This window comes from Siphateles boraxobius, unplaced genomic scaffold (genome assembly GCF_051911475.1).
Source record: "Siphateles boraxobius isolate OS27281-9 unplaced genomic scaffold, OSU_SipBor_1 55, whole genome shotgun sequence".
In the NCBI taxonomy this organism is placed as follows: domain Eukaryota; kingdom Metazoa; phylum Chordata; class Actinopteri; order Cypriniformes; family Leuciscidae; genus Siphateles; species Siphateles boraxobius.
The window spans coordinates 11,912,913-11,931,164 of NW_027509181.1; the positions used below are offsets into that span (position 1 = coordinate 11,912,913).

The 18,252-nt window shown below is 41.6% G+C and overlaps 1 protein-coding gene across 1 annotated transcript in view; it reads left to right on the forward strand.

Annotated features, from left to right (window-relative positions):
- The first annotated feature begins 2,054 nt into the window (after nucleotides 1–2,054).
- The window catches only part of LOC143714793 (uncharacterized), a 51,162-nt gene continuing 34,964 nt past the window's right edge, over nucleotides 2,055–18,252 (forward strand). The window contains exons 1-14 of the mRNA XM_077206231.1: nucleotides 2,055–2,251; nucleotides 3,419–3,547; nucleotides 4,579–4,813; nucleotides 6,978–7,105; nucleotides 8,096–8,362; nucleotides 9,415–9,510; nucleotides 9,614–9,746; nucleotides 10,031–10,152; nucleotides 10,619–10,897; nucleotides 11,014–11,109; nucleotides 11,196–11,331; nucleotides 12,179–12,309; nucleotides 12,409–12,678; nucleotides 12,757–12,852. Of these exons, the coding sequence (XP_077062346.1) occupies nucleotides 2,186–2,251; nucleotides 3,419–3,547; nucleotides 4,579–4,813; nucleotides 6,978–7,105; nucleotides 8,096–8,362; nucleotides 9,415–9,510; nucleotides 9,614–9,746; nucleotides 10,031–10,152; nucleotides 10,619–10,897; nucleotides 11,014–11,109; nucleotides 11,196–11,331; nucleotides 12,179–12,309; nucleotides 12,409–12,678; nucleotides 12,757–12,852 (2,184 nt within the window). The 5' untranslated portion in view covers nucleotides 2,055–2,185. The remainder of the gene's footprint in view (nucleotides 2,252–3,418; nucleotides 3,548–4,578; nucleotides 4,814–6,977; nucleotides 7,106–8,095; nucleotides 8,363–9,414; nucleotides 9,511–9,613; nucleotides 9,747–10,030; nucleotides 10,153–10,618; nucleotides 10,898–11,013; nucleotides 11,110–11,195; nucleotides 11,332–12,178; nucleotides 12,310–12,408; nucleotides 12,679–12,756; nucleotides 12,853–18,252) is intronic.

Sequence of the window (18,252 nt, forward strand, 5' to 3'; positions counted from 1 at the left end):
TTGTGATTTAGTCTAGAAACCCAGAAAAATATTTTTTGCTGAACACATCCACGAGTTAACCATTTATATTTAACTCTTTTCCCGCCATTGATGGAATTTTCCGGATATCCATGTTTTCACTGTGATATGGTAGGGGACGCTATTACACATCTCCTAAAAGAGTACAGTATCTCCAGATCAAAACACAAGCAAAAAAGAAACAAGCGATAAAAGCATTGCTTAAGCACATTGTAGTCTTTCACAAAAAAACACAATTTTCTCAGCTTTTTGTTCAAAATGTTGCTTTTTTTATGAATCAAACCCACATTTAAAGCTGCAGTCAGTAGTTTTTCCTCTTTGTCGCCATCTCTGTTCGAAATCTGCAATTGCAGTTATTCGCGGAATCAACTTTACGTGGGTTGTGCCTCGGCGCGGCACAGTACGGATGAATCCAATCTTTTGAGGAGAATGTGCGGCTGTCAGTCACTGCGCGGTGTGGATACTGGCACTCGGAATCACAGATTCTACTTTTTGGAAGTATGACCAACATAGGAATTTTCACTGGAAAATGTCATCTGAACAATTAAGTAACATCCACTTCTGTGGGGGAAAAAAGCATTGCAATAAATCGTGCTGATTAAATCTAACGATCACTTATGTCTTATCTGTCCAGGAGAATCCTGCGTCCGCTTTTAACCCCTTTAAAACGCTGCTCCCTTTCAAAAGCCCTTCCGATATTTATCCTTGTTTTCGCATGGGCCCGGTTGCAGTCTCTTTTTTTTTGTAGCCACTCCGAAGTCCGAAGTCTTTTGCATTTTACAACGGGTGAATCTCCAGTTGTCATTGGTGATTGTCTTTTTAACCTTTCTGGATCTGCCATCAAATTGATTAGTTGAATTATATCAAGTGTCTGTGAGAAAAGGCTATAAATCTACACCTCCAACATCCTGACGCGCACTATAGCCTACTAGCCGGGACACCTTCTTTATGTGTACAGATGTGGCGTAATGACGCAAAGACATGCTCGAATTTCCCAAGGAAATCCACCAGTACAAATGGAATTAAAACATTATTACAAGCTTACCGTTTAGAATCGAGCAAAGACACGCAGATAGTTTTGAACACTGGCTGGTTATGTACTTGCTCAATTTATTTTGGATCATTTTTAACCGAAAAAAGGATGGACTGCAGGACTGCAGGTTTAAGTTTTGAAAAAAAAAAATGTTTGGGGCCCATGAAAGTTTTGTGAAAATGATTAAAAAAAAAAATGCTGTCAACTTAGAAAAAAGAAAAAGAAAAAAAACAACAACAACAACAACAACAAAAACTTTTTTTTTTTTAAACACTGACGAGAAAACTGTTAAATTAGAGGTCTATGTTTTCAAGTGGACGAGTCTTTTGGTGGAGCAAACACAAGCTACAGCTGGATTCAAGTGATTTTCGGCTTATTCATGCCAAATCAATTGGAGTATCCTTACAAAATACTTATATTTATACACTAATGTTTAAAAATATTGAAATGTGCACAAATTCTGCAACAACTAGGTTGTGAAGTCATGTGATTCATCTTGAACAGTGTTTGACTGTTTAACGACCTCTCCTTTTACTCGTTATAGGTGACACAAGAAAAGCTATAAAAGTAATGTGTTTAAACTATAAAACAAAAATCTCAAATTTGGTGAATTATTTACAGTTCTTACTGTTCCCTTCAGCACAGGGTTGTGGGGTTTCCTCACTGAACACTAGTATTGTGGGAGGTGAGGATGCACCTGCAGGGAACTGGCCTTGGCAGGTCCGTCTACACATTTATGAATATTACATCTGTGAAGGGTCCCTCATCAGCCACGAATGGGTGCTCACTGCGGCTCATTGCGTTTACTTCTCGTAAGAACACAAAATAGATGTATATAAATTAAATAATTTGATTAATAAGATTTAATGTGAATTTGCAGTTGTTATTCTCAGAGCTAACACTGAGTCTTTTCTTCCACATTCAGACCCTCAGACAGTTACTGGACTGTTTATCTGGGCAGACAAAGCCAAAACATTTCAGTCTTTAACCCAAACGAGGTGAGTCGAGGAGTCCAATCCATCATTACACATCCAGACTATAACCCTTCACAGCTGACCAATGACATCGCCTTGCTGAGATTGAGTGAGCCAGTGAACTTTACCAGCTACATCAGCCCAATCTGCCTGGCTGCTAATGACAGTGTCTTTTACACTGGCACCACCTGCTGGTCCACTGGATGGAGACAAAACAGCTTTGAAGGTAATGATCATTAATTTGCACTCATTTAACTACATTTAATCTGGATTTATGTAACCAGATGAAAAAATTAAGTACTTGTCATTGTACCACATTACATTGTCAACCTTACTAGTTGTACTGATAAATTGGGACACTTTATTTTCCTTATACTTCTAATTAGGACCCAAATACAGTAACCTGACATTACACCGTAATGGAAAGCTAGGATGTCTCCTAGTTAAAAGCAGAAGATTAAAAAGTACTGTACTAATACCAAAGTCCAGCTTTTCTTCAGGCATTACGGACAAAATAGGATACAACATAGGTTTACATAAAGATTACGGCATCAACTTAAAATCTATTATGATTAAAATATGCATTAAATTTAAACATTTTTCTTAACTATGATATTGCTCCCTTCGTCCTCTTCTCACCCCATTGATTTAAAAACGTCTTGCTTCTTACCTTAATCATCTTATTGATTCTAAATACAATATTGTAAATTATCTAGAATTAATTTCTATATTTTTCATTTCATATTCATATTCATTCATTTCAATTCACATCATACAAAAATTGTATGTAACATTTATGAATACATTATTTAATTTTTATTACCTGATAAGATTTATCTCAGATTTATTGAGCACTTTCCCTACCATTGCTGACCTCATCAGCTTAGAAACATAAAAGCTCAGAATTTTCTGTCATATTTAAACTCAGCACATGAATATGGCTAATTTCAGACTGAATGAATTACAATTATCAAAATGCATTTACACATTTCCTGCATATCATACGCAAAAGTCAAAAGTCGCATTTTGTTAACAGAAATGTAAAGATTGCACTTAATTTAATGCACAAAACTGACTTCAGGAAATAAATTCAGTTAATTCCATTTTATGCATAAGAAAAACGCCTTTCGTTCATGGACTGCATATGTCCATCAAAAGTTTAAAAAGATTGTGAGCATTTGACATTTTTCATGGAGTTTCGGGTATCCATTAAATGAGAAATTCACTCAGCCTTTATCTTTTAATGGTAAGAGATTAAATTTAACATGTATTTTATAATTATCTTTTAATCTGTATTGAGAGTGAATCATAAAGTGTTCATATTTTCATCAGAATGTCTTAAAAGCTTGTTTTCTTGATATGACAATTAGAGCCCAATTCTGGAACTCTGCAGGAAGTGAAGATGAAAGTGGTTGGTAATAAGGAGTGTGACTGCAGGTTTCAAGACATTCCATTTTGGGACATAACAATCACTCCAACAATGATCTGTGCTGCAGGAGAGACAGGCAAAGGAGCATGTTATGTAAGTTACAACAGTTCCCACAACATTGTTGAATTCTTGAATGTGACACTTTCCTTCACTTTCGTTTTCTTTAACATGCACAGCTATGAAGCAGTTTCAGCATGGTCATATTGTACCTTAAAGCTACACTGTGTAACTTTTTTAGTTTATTCTTAGATAAAAAACACTTAGTTCTTTCAAAAATATATGTGCTCATTAATGTAGCCTATATTTACTTCGTTCAAGCAATAAAGTATTCTCGTGAGTGTATAATATGCCATTGAAAATACATACGGGTAAGGGGTTCTAATGTCGGTCGCCATGTTGCCCCTCCATCTTGAAAGTACATTAGCCAAAGAGGGACATACCCGTTAATTCAAGCTTCGCCTTTCGCGTTTTAACACTCGATGGCACCGTGTCGAATGTCAAGAGGGGGATTGCTTGAGACTGATATATAAAAACCTGAAAGCCTTTTTGAAAGTCTGTTGCTGATGGAGGAGCACTCTTATTCTCGAGGATACGTATCAGAGTCGCCAAGGAAGCGAAAAAGAGAATTAAGACGGCAACGCAACAGGCAAATCAACAAGACAAAAGTAAATATTCGAGTGGCCTTTCCAAGATGGAAAGAGCTCATGACGAGCAACGATTTTAAAAAGGACGCCGACGTTGCCTGCTTTCTTCTTGACAGGTAACGTTAATTAAGCCTATTTGTGTATATTGGAAGTTTTATTGTTGCTTGGCTAATTATATCATGGTAGGCTGTGCATAAGGCTAGAATCTTGGACTACATTGGCCACCGTAGGAGTTAAAACGAAATCGGAATTGAGAGGAACAGAAACTAATATTCACTGGATGGTCATATACCTTTTCACCGCTAGATGGGGGTAAAAATCACACAGTGTAGCTTTAATATCACTTTATTGTAATTTAATATATTAAATAACACATGTTTTATCTTCATTTAAGTTAAGCTTTCTTCAGACAACATCGGTTCCATATTAAAATGAACATTTTAATAGTATGAATTAAATTATCTCTTTTTCATTTTTTAGGGAGATTCTGGTGGTCCATTACAGTGTAAGCAGGATTCTGTATGGATCTTAGCTGGTGTCACTAATTGGGGGATTTCTTGCTTCACTGGATTTGGTCCTGACAGTTATGCTAGAGTATCCGAATTCCATAACTGGATCTTGGAAAATGTTAATGGATCAGACATTGGATTCGTGACTTTTAAATCTGATGGTGAAGATAAGGACACCAGCTTCCTGTGCTATGGAGAAGATACAGGTAGAGTAAAAACATGGTTTTGGACATAAGTAAATGTAATTGCTAGCAAGAAATAGAACAATACTTTTACTGCATTTATTAAACTTGGGTAGGGTTTATACACACACACACACACACACACACACACACACACACACACACACACACACACACACACACACACACACACACACACACACACACACACACATATACACACTGAACAAAATTATAAACACAACACTTTTGTTTTTGCCCCCATTTTTCATGAGCTAAACTCAAAGATCTAAGACTTTTTCTATGTACACAAAAGGCCTATTTCTCTCAAATATTGTTCACAAATCTGTCTAAATCTGTGTTAGTGAGCACTTCTCCTTTGCCGAGATAATCCATCCACCTCACAGGTGTGGCATATCAAGATGCTGATTAGACCGCATGATTATTGCACAGGTGTGCCTTAGGCTGGCCACAATAAAAGGACACTTTAAAATGTGCAGTTTTATCACACAGCACAATGCCACAGATGTCGCAAGTTTTGAGAGATGCTGTTGGCATGCTGAATGCAGAAATGTCCACCTGAGCTGTTGCCGTGAATTGAATGTTCATTTCTCTACCATAAGCCGTCTCCAAAGGCGTTTCAGAGAATTTGGCAGTACATCCAACCGCCCTCACAACCGCAGACCACGTGTAACCACACCAGCCCAGGACCTCCACATCCAGTATCTTCACCTCCAAGATCGTCTGAGACCAGCCACCCGGACAGCTGCTGCAACAATCGGTTTGCATAACCAAAGAATTTCTGCACAAACTTTCAGAAACCGTCTCAGGGAAGCTCATCTGCATGCTCGTCGTTCTCATCGGGGTCTCGACCTGACTGCAGTTCGTCGTCGTAACCGACTTGAGTGGGCAAATGCTCACATTCGAAGGCGTCTGGCACTTTGGAGAGGTGTTCTCTTCATGGATGAATCTCAGTTTTCACTGTACAGGGCAGATGGCAGGCACCGGTATGGCGTCGTGTGGGTGAGCGGTTTGCTGATGTCAAAGTTGTGGATCGAGTGGCCCATAACGGCGGTGGGATTATGGTATGGGCAGGCGTATGTTATGGACAACGAACACAGGTGCATTTTATTGATGGCATTTTGAATGCACAGAGATACCGTGACGAGATCCTGAGGCCCATTGTTGTGCCATTCATCCACAACCATCACCTCATGATGCAGCATGATAATGCACGGCCCCGTGTTTCAAGGACTGTACACAATTCCTGGAAGCTGAAAACATCCCAGCATGCTATATATACAGCATACTCACCGCACATGTCACCCATTGAGCATGTTTGGGATGCTCTGGATCGGCGTATATCGGCAGTTCCAGGTCCTGCCAGTATCCAGCAACTTCACACAGCCATTGAAGAGGAGTGGACCAACATTCCACAGGCCACAATCTGATCAACTCTATGCGAAGGAGATGTGTTACACTGCGTGAGACAAATGGTGGTCACTCCAGATACTGACTGGTTTTCGGACCCCCCACAATACAGTAAAACTGCACATTTTAGAGTGGCCTTTTATTGTGGCCAGCCTAAGGCACACCTGTGCAATAATCATGCTGTCTAATCAGCATCTTGATATGCCACACCTGTGAGGTGGATGGATTATCTCAGCAAAGAAGTGCTCACTAACACAGATTTAGACTGTGAACAATATTTGAGAGAAATAGGCCTTTTACATACATAGAAAAAGTCTTACATCTTTGAGTTCAGCTCATGAAAAATGGGGGCAAAAACAAAAGTGTTGCGTTTTTAATTTTGTTAAGTGTGTGTGTATATATATATATATATATATATAACAAATATTATTGTTTTTATTATTATTATTTATTTATTTATTTTAAACATGATATTTAGGAGCAGGTAAACTTAAAAAATCAGACATCATAAATATGTGCACTTAAAAATATCTTATTTATTTACTTAGTATCTAATTTTATCAGCCAAGTATTTTTTTGCAAGCATATTGTTTCCTGGCAGACTGATTAGACCTGTGCACCCCAACCTCTGAAAAATGTGTAGTATCCAGTAAACAGACCGAAAGTGCCAGTTCTTTCCATGTAACAAAATGTGACATTACATTCCCTATATCATAATCATGGAATTCTGTTCTGTTTTTTCCTCAATATTTTATAGCTTCAGGCCTTTTCTACCCATTTGGAAATCAAGACATAGTGAATCCCTCTGAAGATGATGGAAGCTCTCCAATAGCATTTTTAGAAAAACGCTTTGTATATTTTGGACGTGTATATCAACAGACTTATGTAAGAATACTGTCTTCATAAATTCTGTGTATGCATGAGTGTATGTATGAGTGAAGTAGTCAGACTTCAATCCATACCCCATAATGACAAAAAATTTGTGATAATTCATTACATTTATTAAAATGAACAAACTGAAATATCACACTAACATAAGTATTAAGACCCTTAACACACAGTACTTGTTTGAAGCACCTCTGTAGTTACAGCCTCAAGTCTTTTTTGGTAGTGATGCAACAAGCTTTGCAAAACTCAATTTGGGTATTTTCTGCTATTCTTTTCTGAAGTTTGATGTTGGAAAAAAAATCATTTAAAACAGTTAAGAAATGTAATCAACGTGAATTGTGTAAAAGATGAATAAAATGGAATATTATTGTTTTTATGATTATTGATATTGGTATAATTAAATGTATACATCAATTCCACAGATTATTTCAAAATTATGATTTGTGATTTTTGGATATAGTCAAAATTGTCAAGACCTTTGAGGAGTAATTTAAAGAGTAAGTTCAGCCAAAAATGAAAATTCTGTCATTAATTACCCACCCTCTAGTCGTTCTAAACCCGTAAGACTTTCGTTCATCTTCGGAACACAAATTAAGATATTTTTGATGAAATCTGTGAGCTTTCTGTCCCTCCATTGACAGCTACACAACTGACACTTTGAAACTTCTGTAAAACTAATCCATAATAAATTGAGTGGTTTAGTCCAAAATTTTCTGAAGAGACACGACAGCTTTATATGATGAACAGAATGAATTTATTCTTTAATGATCTTCATTTGTGTTCGAAGATGATCGGAAGTCTTATGGGTTTGAAATGACATGAGGGTGAGTAATTAATGACATCATTTTCATTTTTGGGAAACTATCACCTTAAGCTCAGTCGTTCAATCCTTCCCAGTCCTACATGGCTTTTTTTGTAATTTTTTTTAATGTTATATAATTTGTAATAATTTTAATCTCTTATAATATTGTTGTATCTTTGCTTCAGGTTAATAACAACGGGCATTTGACATTCGATGGGCCTCTTTCAGATTATTTACTGTCGCAAGTCAACAGAGACATCATTGCCCCACTATGGACAGACATTTACCACACTGTCACTGGAACCATCTCCTATCGTCAGGTCACCAGAGGCGGACTCTTACTAGCAGCCTCAAACAACATAAACCAGTATTTTCCCAATCTGATCTTCACTGCCTCATGGCTGTTCATTGCTACTTGGGATAAAGTACCATACTATAACAACTCACAATCTGTAAGCCAGTCTATATGTTAATGGAAAAGTATTTTTTTTAATTTTTGTGTTCTAAGCATTTAGGCAAGTATTTGATGGGATATATTGACATGTTTAATTCCAATATCTTTTGGTGTCTATAAACACAAACAGGTGACATCTGTCTTTTTAAAGTTGATTGATTTGAAACATAAAGTTTAGTTTTCTTTCTTTTTATTTCTCTAAGAATGCAGGTAAACCTATGTTAAGCCAACATGTATCCTCCGGATGAGACGTTAAACCGAGGTCCTGACTCTCTGTGGTCATAAAAAATCCCAAGATGTCCTTCGATAAAGCGTAGGGGTTTAACCCCGGGATCCTGGCCAAATTTGTCCCTTGGCCTCTGTCCATCATGGCCTCCTTATCATCCCCATATATACTGATTGGCTTCAATACTGTCTCCTCTCCACCAGTAAGCTGGTGTGTGGTGGGCGTTCTGGCGCAATATGGCTGCCGTCGCATCATCCAGGTGGATGCTGCACATTGGTGGTGGTTGAGGAGATTCCCCCGTTCTATGTAAAGCGCTTTGAGGTCCCAGAAAAAGCGCTATATAAATGTAATGAATTATTATTATTATTATTATTATATCTCCAAAATCAAATAATCTTTAACTATAGTTGTAAAACTAACCGAGTAAAGATGTGGTCACATTTTTAACCATTGCTCTGTTAAATTTCACTGGCAAATTCCAGTCAATCCAACAGGAATCCCCGCGATCTAGAGTTATTTTGCTCAAATTCAAGTTGGTCACGCAAATTCGATGTGATATCGGTTTGAAAGTCACTTCTGTGTGAACAATGCTTTATACATTTGCTACGCTACTGACAATAGACAATGAACATTTTTTTGCTCGCAAATTTCACTGAAATTACGCTACCCATAATTTGGGTGAAAGAAAGAGGAAAACTGATGATTATTAAAGCACATAAATGGAGGATACATTGCTTTTATTTAAGTTACTGCAGAATTAATCAAGCTTAAAGATGGAATTACTGTCTATGAGCTATTAGGATAATTTTCTATTTCTGTTGCAGAGTTCATCTTTTCAAGTTGTTTTGGTCTCTGGTGGCTCTCTGTCTTTTGTCATGATGAACTACGGGAATATCTCCTCTACGGATCAATGGTTTCAGGTTAAAAAGAATTAGAACCATATCTCTGAACTCTGTTACTAAGATAATATTAAGGACTTTGCACCGCAAATCTTTTTTGATGATTATAGATTTTTCCACTCAGGCTGGCTATGGCACAATAGACTCAACAAATTATTTCTCAATCCCTGTGGCCGATGTAAATAAGCTGTCCAACTCCAGCAATGTCGATGTCCCGGGACGATGGGCATTCCGTGTTGATGGTGGACCTGAAGAGGGTAACCCTTTGACTATGTGCAATGACTTTTTTGAAACCATGATCTAATCAGATCAGACCAATTACAACTTACAAAAAGAAGTAGAAAATGTTTGTGACCAGTGTAATAAGTATAAATATAAAGCTGCTGTAAGCTGTTGGAAAACCATGCATAAAATATCCCTGATACATTTTGTACAATTTTAATTTAGGGATTTTTGCAGTTGGAATTTGTTAAAACACTCAACCATTATAACCACTAATAATTTATAATTTAATATTAAGATGTTCCTTTTTCAATTGCAGGAATCTTTTACCCATATGGAGATGAGGATACAAAGAACCCTGCTGAGGATTTTGGAAGTTCTCCACTGATCACCCTAGAGCAGCCATTTCTCTACTTTGGGCTTGTTTATAATCAACTATACGTAAGGAGGATTGTCACATTCATGACATTTGACACTATCTTAGTTTTATTGAAACTACACGAGTAGCATTATATTCCACATTAAAGGGATAGTTCAATTTGAAAGTAATTTTTGGTATGTTTTAGCTTACCTCAAGGGCATCCAAGATGTAGGTGTCTTTGTTTCCTCAGTAGTTTCAATTTTGATATTTTTAGGTCAAACCGTTCTTGTCTGTCAGTCATATAATGCAGGTCTATGGTCACCATCTCAAAGAGCATGCACAGACCATAAACCTGCATGACTGACAGACAAGAACGGTTTGACCTAAAAATATCAAAATTGAAACTACTGCGGAAACAAAGACACCTACATCTTGGATGCCCTTGAGGTAAGCTAAAACATACCAAAATTAATTTCAAAGTGAACTTATCCCTTTTTATGTTACTTGAAAGTCCAGATGACTGACCTTTCACTTGTCTCATAACAGGTGAATAACAAAGGGTACTTGACTTTTGAAGAACCATTTTACCAGTGGTATCCGTATGATTTTCCTGCATACTCTACTAGAGACATCATCGCTCCTCTGTGGACAGACATTGACATTACACGTAAAGGAACCATCTCTTACCGACAAGTGACAGATGGTCATCTCTTGAATCGGGCCTCTAGAGATATAAACCAGTTTTACCCCAACTTGAACTTCTCTGCCTCATGGGTTTTCATTGCAACTTGGGATAAAGTACCATACTATGGATACAGGCGGACAGTAAGTCTCTTTTTGGTTAAATTGAAATAGCAGCAGTTTCTTGCACATAAATTTGTGATAAGGAAACAGAATCCCATGTTCTCTGTATTTATGTAGTAACTCCCTTTATCTTCCAGGAGTCAACCTTTCAAGTGGTTTTGGTGTCTGGCAAAAACATGTCATTCACACTCATGCATTATGGCCATATTGCCCCGGCCAGAGATCATGTTATGGTAAAGTAATTTGAGAAAGACACTGAAATCTAAATAAATTATAACTATGATAAATGTAACTGAACTTTTTGTCCTGTTATTGACAGTCTGGATATGACACAAGTGATTCAACTGATTTCTTTTCAATTCCTGTTTCTGACACCACAAACCTGTCATACACAAGCAATGTTAAAGTCATGGGTCGATGGATTTTTCGAACTGACACTGCATCAGAACACAATGGTACAGTAATTTGATAATAAAACAAATGCATGGCATTTATTGCATATCATGTTAAATTTTCATTTACATTTATGCATTTAGCAGATGCTTTTATCCAAAGCGATTTACAAAAGGGGAACATAGAATGTATCAAAGAGCCAACAATCGTTGTAGTACACAATGCCAGGTTTATGAGACAACTAGATTATGAAACCAGCTAGAGAAGAAATGCAGAGAAGATTTTTATGTACTGCAATCCTTACATTGGCTTCCTGTGAAATTCAGTATTGATTTTTAAAGTTCTCCTGTTTGTCTACAAGGCCCTATCAGGCCTTGCCCCCCAGTACTTCAGTGATCTTATTATTCCATACTCTCCTTCTAGAGTTCTCAGGTCTTCAGATCAACAGCTTTTAAAGATCCCTCGTTGTAATTTTAAATTGAAAGGAGATTGTGCTTTTTCCGTGGTGCAATATAGGTCCCAAACTCTGGAGTAGTCTCCCATTCCACGTGAGGTCAGCTCCAACAATTGCCACTTTTAAGTCTTATTTAAAAACGTATTTATTTTCTTTAGCTTTTGAATAAGCCGTGTTTGATTTGTTGTATGGTTTTAATGTAATCATTTTTTGTAAAGGGGGGGGGGGGGGGGGGGTGGGGGGGGGTGGGGGGGATGCCGAGACCACAAAGGAAAAGCATGTAGTGGAGAGAGAGCAGAAGTTACGATGAAAGGAAACCAGAGGACAGTTGTTTATTGTGTTGTTTATATGTGTTCAAAACATGTAGAACAATTTATTGAACAATTAATATGTTGAGAACTGCTGGGAGTGGCAAATAAAATAAAATGCTGAAAAATAAATGTGTATGCTTTCAGGACTGTTCTATCCATTCAGGAATGCACACAAACTTCAACAGTATTATGTATTTGGATTTTATGGATTTCCTGTCAATCTCTATTTGCAGACACCGTTTTCTTACCTCGGGCTCACATACAGCTATATATATGTGAGGACACTCTTTTATGCATTTTTAATTAAAAAAAAAATGTAAGCAATTTATCACAAGCCATTAAAAGTATTTGTCTGTTACTTCAAACCCATTTAGGTTTACAAAAATGGATTTCTTACTTTCAAACGGCGATTATTTCGTTCAAGTCTTCGGACTTTTCCTGCTTACCCAAACACAGACTTTGTTGCTCCACTATGGACAGATATTGACAACAGTGACTATTACTTCCAAGAATTCAGTGGTGTGCGAGTACTACAGCGAGCCACAAATGATATACGTCAATATTTTCCTCAAAACAATTTCACTGCAGACTCGGTTTTTGTTTGTACTTGGGATAATGTGAGATATTATAACACTTCAGCACAGGTAAGATTTGTTTCATTATTTTTTTCATTTGTCTTGTGACTGTGATCATTTGATGTTGTGTTTTTTTTTTTACTTCAGAATTCCTCTTTTCAAGTACTGCTGATCTCAGGTTCTGGTTTGTCATTTATTGTATTTAATTATGGCAATATTCCACAAACTAAGCATATTGCAGTGGTGAGAAAACTTTTCAAAGCCTGTATTTTTTTAATTTTAAAATTTAATAAAGTTCGCAATATTCTGGACAGTGTTTGTAGAGATACAATAAAACAGTTCCCTTTCGAGGGAACTCGCGATGCGTCACTTGACGCTTTGGGAACGCCCCCAGCGTGCATGCGTCTGAGCATCAATGTCAACTAGTCCAATGGAAAGAATGAGCGTCACGGGCGGGTGACGTCATGACCAGGAAGGGATAAAGGCTCACCCGGTGAAACGCGGCATTAGCTTCTGTGTCTCAGCAAGCGATCTGTGTCATTTTGTCTCTGTCTATTTACTGTTGTCTGTTGCGGAAAAGGATGGAAACTAAACAAGTGTACAAACAGTGTGTTTCTCCCTGCCCGCGTTATTTAACGGGTGGGGACACACACGAGCTTTGTGTCGTTTGTTTGGGAGTGGAGCATGCGGTCTCAGCCTTCGAGGGGGCTGAGTGCCAGCATTGTGAGATGTTACCGCTTCGCATGCTCCGCTCTCGCCTGTCACTCTTTGATAAAGTGAGTGGGCAGGCTCGCGATCCACAGGGATCAGGACCCGCGTCTGCTGAGGCGGCGCGGAGAATGCATTCCTGGGGATCGCAAAAGGATCTTTCGGAGGGGTTGGAGACGGGTCCGAGGGCTCTTTCTCCTTCCTTACCCGAGAGATCCAGCGCTCTCTCCCCGGTGTCGGAAGCACGCTCTGCGGTTTCTTTCGCCCGGGGAGAGAGCCCTCCACTACTTTGTTGCTCTTCCTCTGAGGAGGTTGATGTGATGAGTGTGGAGAGTGTAAGCACACACATGGGGGAAAGGGATTCACAATTTATTTCCTCAGCATATGATGAGCTGGTGGATGTTATGTCGCGGGCTGTAGAGAAGTTAAATATTGAATGGCCATCTGAGAATAAGGGCGCTCGTCCTAAAAGCAAATTAGATGAGCGCTTTTTATCTTCAACCACATTATCTCCACCACGAGGGCTTCCATTTTTTCCCGATTTGCACAATGAGATTTCTAAATCGTGGAATAAACCATACTCATCACGTCTTTTCAGCCCTCATGTTAACACTTATTCGAGAATAAGAGGGCTGAAAGAGTATGGTTATGAGGCGATGCCCCAGGCGGAAGAGAATTTAGCCAGTTATCTTTCCCCTGGTCCCGCATCGTCTCTGAAAGCCTCGGCTTTGCCCACTAGACCGCTTAAAGCCACTTCGGTGTTAGTGGGCAAAGCTTATACGGCAGCAGGTCAAGCTGGAGCATGTCTGCATACTATGGCAGTGCTCCAGGCTTATCAAGCTGACCTGCTGGGGGATCTGGATAGTAGTGAGGGAGTCAGTCATGACGATATTCGTGAACTTCGTCGGGCTACCGATCTTTCTCTCAGGGCTACTAAGGAGACCGCCAGAGCAATTGGGCGGTCTATGGCAGCCTTGGTAGCTACTGAGAGACATTTATGGTTGAATCTGTCTGAAATTAAAGAAAAAGATCGAGCTTTTTTATTAGATGCTCCGCTTGAACCTTCTGGTGTCTTCGGCGACGCAGTCCACGCGGTCGTCGAGAGATTTCAGGAGTCAAAAAAACAAGCGGACGTTTTTAAAAAGTTTATCCCTCGCCGGGTCCAGCCCCCTGGGGCTGCTGGGCGTGAGCAGCCCCAGCCGTCGAGCTCATCATATCGTGTGCATCAGAAAGAGAGTGTTGCATCTCGTGCACCTCCACGTAGAGACTGGAGACAGACGCAACCCTCTCAACCGAAGTCTTCTAAGTCGAAGCCGGATCTGAGGACCGTTCTTCAGGCGAAGAAGACTTCGGTTAAAAAAAAAAGGTCCTGATGTTCACGCATCAGGCCTGTGAGGACAGCCCCGACCGAAGTGGAGCGGTGTACACCTCATTTTACGGTGCCCGTTCCATTTCGGGGTCCTCACGAGACCGTTCTGCCAACCCTGCCACCCTCGGTGCTTCAGGGCGCAGCGGTCTCCAGCGAGTCGCTGATGCTATGCTGCGGCACAGCATCGGTTTCGCGCCCTCTGAGGGGGGCCTTAGAGCGGCCAGTTCAGGTAGTTCCTGCCATTATGTTTCAGGCTCCGGAATTGGCTGTCTCGATAACACCAGAGACCAGCCTCGAGAGGCTGGTTCCCTTAGTAAATTTTCTGGCAGCGTGGAAGCTTCTGCCGAATATTTCTCATTGGGTCCTGCAGATTGTAGAGAAAGGATACAGAATCCAGTTTGGTTCTCGTCCTCCTCGTTACAACGGGGTGCTGCCCACAGTAGTGCATCCCGAGCAGGCTCTGGTAATGGAGCTAGAGGTAAAGGCCCTGTTAGCAAAGGAAGCTATAGAACAGGTGTACTCACCCGACAGAGAGTCGGGTTTTTACAGCCGTTATTTCATTGTTCCAAAAAAGGATGGGGGGTTGCGTCCCATTTTAGATCTTCGTCTGTTGAATCGTTCAGTACAGAAACTCAAGTTCAAGATGCTGACACTCAAACAGATCGCGACTCAAATCAGATCCGAGGACTGGTTTGTCACGATAGATCTGAAGGACGCCTACTTCCATATCTCCATCCTCCCTCAGCACAGGAAGTTCCTAAGGTTTTCTTTCGGGGGCAAAGAATACCAATATCGGGTTCTTCCTTTCGGTCTAGCTTTATCACCCCGCACGTTCACGAAATGCGTGGATGCAGCTCTAGCCCCTCTCAGGCTTCAGGGCATACGTATTCTGAACTACATCGACGACTGGCTGGTTCTGGCGGAATCAGAGCAGTCGGCGGTTCGGCACCGAGGTGTCGTTCTCGCTCATATGCAGATGTTGGGGTTGAGGCTCAACGCCAAGAAGAGTGTTCTTTCTCCAGTACAGAGAACCACTTTCCTTGGTGTGGTATGGGATTCAGTGACGATGCGGGCCACTCTATCGCCCGTTCGTGTAGCTGCTATCCTGACAGCCACCAAAGAGCTAAAGCTAGGCCAGTCACGCACTGTGAAACAGTTCGAGAGACTGTTGGGTCTCTTGGCGGCAGCGTCCAACGTGATTCCTTTTGGCCTGCTGTACATGAGACCTTTACAGTGGTGGCTAAGGACCAGAGGGTTCTCCCCGAGGGGAAACCCACTTCGTATGATCAAGGTCACGCGGCGGTGCCTTCGTGCCTTAATTATATGGAGGAAACATTGGTTCTTAACCCAGGGTCCGGTATTGGGAGCTCTTTGCCATCGTGTTACGATCTCGACAGATGCTTCCCTCACCGGCTGGGGAGCGGTAATGGAAGGCCGCTCGGTTCAGGGTCTGTGGAAAAGTCATCATCTTTCGTGGCACATCAATTGCCTGGAGATGATGGCTGTCTTCAATGCGTTGAGACAGTTTCTCCCAGACCTGAGGGGCCATCATGTGCTTGTACGAACAGACAACACATCAGTGGTCTCTTATCTGAACCGTCAGGGGGGTCTGCGGTCGCGTCCGCTCTGCAAACTGGCGCACCAGATCCTCCTGTGGTCTCTGGGGAAGGTACTCTCCCTGAGGGCAGTGTATATTCCTGGGGACCAGAATGTGGGGGCAGACATCCTGTCGAGGCAGGAGCTGAGGCCAGGGGACTGGAGACTCCACCCCGAGGCGGTGGAGAAAATTTGGGAGTTTTACGGCCAAGCAGAGGTGGATCTGTTTGCGTCTCAGCACACGACGCACTGTCCACTTTGGTTCTCCCTTACTCACCCAGCCCCCCTGGGGCTGGATACTATGGTGCAGACGTGGCCGAGGCTACGTCTGTACGCATTTCCCCCTGTTGCTCTGCTCCCAGGAGTTCTGGAACGAGTCCGCCAGTACGGAATAAGCCTACTGCTTGTAGCACCACGCTGGCCGAGTCGGATCTGGTTTGCGGACCTGATCCATCTCTTAGACGGTCCTCCCTTGGAGATCCCGATCAGGAGAGACCTTCTGTCTCAGGCCGGGGGCACAATATTTCACCCTCGGCCAGAGATTTGGAACCTGTGGGTTTGGCCTCTGAGGGGGCCCAACTCATAGAGAGTGGTCTCTCAGCTGAGGCTGCTGAGACCATCCTAAGCTCCAGAGCTCCAGCTACTAGGAAACTATATGCGCTGAAATGGAAAGTTTTTTCTGTATGGTGTCACCGACATCAGTGGGATCCGGTTAACTGTTCTGTGAACACAGTACTCGAGTTCTTGCAGGAGCGCTTTACGTCAGGTTTATGTCCTTCCACACTTAAGGTTTACGTGGCGGCCATTGCGGCTTACCACGCCCTGGTTGGGGGTACATCGTTGGGTCGAGACCCCCTGATTACACGTTTCCTTCGTGGCACACTGAGGCTGAGGCCTGCAACTCGCACTAGGGTGCCAGCTTGGGATTTGGCATTAGTACTAGAAGGCCTGTCTAGGGCTCCATTCGAGCCCTTAGATTCGGTTTCAGAGAAATTTCTTACCCTTAAGACTATCTTTCTGCTAGCTATTTCGTCCCTTAAGAGAGTTGGAGACCTTCAGGCCCTTTGGGTTTCCCCCACTTGCCTTGAGTTTGCACCGGGGATGGTCAAGGCATTCTTATATCCAAAACAGGGATACGTCCCTAAGGTGCCGACCTTGATTCCGAGGCCTATCGTGCTGCAGGCTTTCTGTCCTCCTCCTTTTACATCTGCGGACCAGGAAAGGCTGAACCTCTTGTGTCCAGTGCGAGCACTGGATACTTATGTTCATCGGACATCTTCTATGAGGAAGTCCGACCAGTTATTTATTTGCTTTGGATCACCTAAGAAGGGTCTTCCTGCTTCTAAACAGACGGTTAGCAAGTGGATAGTCGAGGCTATTTCACTTGCATACGAGTACTCTGACCATCCGTGTCCCTTGGTGGTCAGAGCTCACTCAACGAGGGGTATGGCGGCCTCTAAAGCCTTGTTATTTGGGGTTTCCCTCCAAGACGTTTGTGATGCGGCAGGCTGGTCCTCACCGCTTACATTCGTCAGGTTTTACAGTTTGGACCTGGATGCTGCCCCAGGTTCTCAGGTGCTTAGTGCTTAGTTCCAACAGACTGACACTGAGGTACTTGGAATTCTGGCGTTTTGGGTATTCTCGTTCCCAAAGCGTCAAGTGACGCATCGCGAGTTCCCTCGAAAGGGAACGTCTCAGGTTACTACTGTAACCATAGTTCCCTGAGAAAGGGAACGAGACGATGCGTCACCCTGCCATACTTCCTGCTTCCCTGTGATCGGCTTGCTTCGACTTTTTGAAGCTAATGCCGCGTTTCACCGGGTGAGCCTTTATCCCTTCCTGGTCATGACGTCACCCGCCCGTGACGCTCATTCTTTCCATTGGACTAGTTGACATTGATGCTCAGACGCATGCAAGCGTCCCAAAGCGTCAAGTGACGCATCGTCTCGTTCCCTTTCTCAGGGAACTAT